The sequence below is a fragment of the Trichechus manatus genome, unplaced genomic scaffold (genome assembly GCF_000243295.1).
Source record: "Trichechus manatus latirostris isolate Lorelei unplaced genomic scaffold, TriManLat1.0 scaffold00062, whole genome shotgun sequence".
In the NCBI taxonomy this organism is placed as follows: domain Eukaryota; kingdom Metazoa; phylum Chordata; class Mammalia; order Sirenia; family Trichechidae; genus Trichechus; species Trichechus manatus.
In genome coordinates this window covers 8,516,152-8,519,344 of record NW_004443998.1, presented here as the reverse complement: position 1 = coordinate 8,519,344, position 3,193 = coordinate 8,516,152, and the positions used below count along the sequence as shown (strand labels likewise).

Below are 3,193 nucleotides of genomic sequence, written 5' to 3'. Positions count from 1 at the left end.
TGGATTCTGACTCATAGTGACCCTATAGGACAGAGTGGAACTTCCCCATTGGGTTTCCAAGGAACAGCTGCCAGGGCCCATTGCTGCAAATTCTGCCACTTCTTATTTTCTTAGATACCATTACAAATTCTGTGCCTTGAAGAAAAATGCTTAGTTAATTAAGTGTAACTTGGTTTTGCTTTAAGATGAAAATAATTGTTTTCTTTCACCTTAGTGAATTATTCACAACGGTTCTTGACATGCTGGGTGTTTTAATCAATGGAACATTGGCCTCTGACCTATCAAATGCATCCCCAGGGGGATCTGAAGAGAACAAACGTGCATACATGAATTTAGTAAAGAAACTGAAAGTAAGTTTGTGATCTGCTTATTTTATGAGCTCATATTGTTTATGAATTTGTTGCAATATTTTCATTTTCTTTTATTCCTCGTTAAATTAAATGTTATGTATTGCATCCAACTTAATTTAATAGGATTAAATTTTGTTAAATCTCCACTTGCCACTTCCCCCAAATTATAAGCATATAGTCTTCAAGTTTTTTTTTTTTAAATAAGTATATTCACAACATGTTTAATTTTTTAAGGAACTTTAGAAACCCACAGTCTGATCTATAAGCAGAACGCCAACATTAGATTTAGGCTAAAAACATGCTTGGATTGGCAGTTACAGTTGAAAGCCATATTCGTTGATCCTTCAAAATCGAGTTCATTTGATAAAGCACTAACACAGCCTTTGAAATAAATGGTAAACTAACAGCAGGAAAAGAAAAGCAGTATATCTGACTACCTTTCCAATAAAATAACCAACAGTTACCTTATGTCTGACCCTGGATGCAAGAAAGTGTTCTTTCCGTGCTGCAGCTCCTCCTGCCTTCTGATTGTGACCACCTCCCTGGATTTTTGTCATTTCAGCACTGCCAGTGTTTGTCATGCAACTTGTGTGCTTTATGTCTGTTCTATTTTCTGCTTAAATAGAAGAAATGAAACATACTCACCCATGTAGTTTGGAGCTGCTTCCTAGACTGTGTTGGTGGTTAGAGAACATCCCAGCTGTAGAAAAGGAAATGTGTAATGGGAGAACTTCCTTCTTGTTAAACTTTTGCCTTCATTGTAATTTCTGCCCTACCTTTCTCTTTCTGCTTTTCTTTTAGAAAGAGCTAGGAGACAAGCGGTCAGAAAGCATTGACAAAGTGCGACAGTTGCTACCTTTGCCAAAACAGACCTGTGATGTCATTACTTGTGAGCCGATGGGATCCTTGATTGATACAAAAGGAAACAAAATTGCTGGATTTGACTCTATAGATAAAAAACAGGCAAGAGTACATGTTTTTTCTCATATAAAAATACATCAGCTTATGAAAATCAAATACTTTTTGTCTTCCTAAAGGTGACATAAAACATCTCAATTTTGTGGTTTTCTTGATTTGTTTTTTTAAAGCTTATTCTTGTATTTAAATGTAGTGGCTCTTCATTTAAAAATTTTCCTGAATTTATGTACATTTCTGAAGCCCACTGTGAATGCTAACTAAAAAAAAAAAAAAAAGTGAAGACCAGTTTTGATGTTACTTTAGAATTAGAAGCTGAGTCTGTTGAAGATAAGAAAATTTTTATTGATAAAGATCTTTGTGTATAGGCTATTCTGAGTAAGAAATCCCTTAAATGAGATGATACTGCATAGTCTATTCAGTCAAATAATATGTAATGAACTCTGGTTTTATGTAAGATATTAAGTAAGTTTCTGTGACATATGAGAGGAGCAATCAGTTATTCTTTCAGTGAACTCTGAGTAACCGCAGACTTTCTGCAGCCACGAAGATGAAAGGCAGAGCTCCTACCCTCCAGGAGAAGCAGTAGGCAATTACAGTGTAGTGGGATTTGTGTATCATGACAAAGAATGTTGTGGGGACAGATGAGGTCGTCACAGCAGGGTCCCCAGAAGAACTGGCACTTGAGTCATTTTGAAGGACAAGAGTGGCTGGGAGGTAGGGAAGAGAGTGGTACAGGCAAAAAAAAGAGTACGCAAAGACATGAGAGAACGCGGCTCACAGGGGAAATGCCTCTGCTGCCTTCAAGTCCATCCCGACTCATAGTGACCCTGTAGGAGAGTAGAACTGCCCCATAGGGTTTCCAGGGCTGTAAATCTTTACGGAAACAGACTGCCACAGCTTTCTCCCGAGGAGCCGCTGGTGAGTTTGAACCACTAACCTTTCGGTTTGCAACCGAGCCCTTTAAACCAGGACTCCTTCTTGACAAAATGCGGTGCTGTGGTAATTCAGAGTAGCCTGAGTGCCTCATACTGGAGGGTTGTGGAGAGAGAGAAAAAGCTAAAGTCACAGACAAGTGGAGTTTGCAGTGCCAACGGGCCTTCCAGTGCGGAGATATCTAGAAGCCACATGGATATGTGGTCTTGGACCTGGGAGAGAGGTCTGCTCTCAAGACAGATTTTAGGAAACAGTCAATTTACAGGTGGTGTTTGAGCCTTGGTTTGGGTGAAGGCACCCCTGGAAGAGTGTGGAGGTCGGAACAGGAGTGTGTACATCTTGTCGAACGCCTAACTAGTTATCTGGGGGACCGTTTTGAGGGGAAAATAGTTTCAGATTGGTGTGCTAAGGAAAAGTACCAAGAGACATGCCAGTTAATATTAAAAAAGAAACTTTTTATTTTCAGAAACAGAATAACGTTTCCTCTTCTAGACTTCAGCTCTGAACTAGCTTGATTTGAAGCATTTTATGTGTACCTGTTGCTACAAGTTCACTCTGTAATAGTATTACTTAACCATTCAGAGGCTGGTTTATTAAGTACCTGAAAGGTCCCTGTATTGAATCAAGTCCATACAGGTTTAGATTGAAGTTAATATGAGTCCAGTTAGAGGCCAACTGTACTTTGACTCTTACGGTTTTGTGTTGTCTTAAACATAATAAGTAGATTCCAGAGATTTATGATTGATTATAATTTAGTTCTGTAATAGGAACTGTGCAGTGTTTTTAAGAACAATTTGACTGATACACATATATACGTTGTTGTTATTAGGTGCTGTCGAGTTGGTTCTGACTCATAGCGACCCTGTAGGACAGAGTAGAACTTCCCCTGTAGGGTTTCCAAGGAGCAGCTGGAGGATTCAGACTGCTGCCCTTTTGCTTAGCAGCCAAGCTCTTAACCAGTGCACCACCAGGGCCCCATATATATATACATA

At 39.1% G+C, this 3,193-nt stretch overlaps 1 protein-coding gene across 1 annotated transcript in view; it reads left to right on the top strand.

Annotated features, from left to right (window-relative positions):
- The window catches only part of MED12L (mediator complex subunit 12L), a 359,000-nt gene that overhangs the window by 331,445 nt on the left and 24,362 nt on the right, over window positions 1-3,193 (top strand). The window contains 2 exon segments of the mRNA XM_023733846.1: window positions 115-350; window positions 1,152-1,313. Coding sequence (XP_023589614.1) covers window positions 115-350; window positions 1,152-1,313 — 398 coding nt within the window.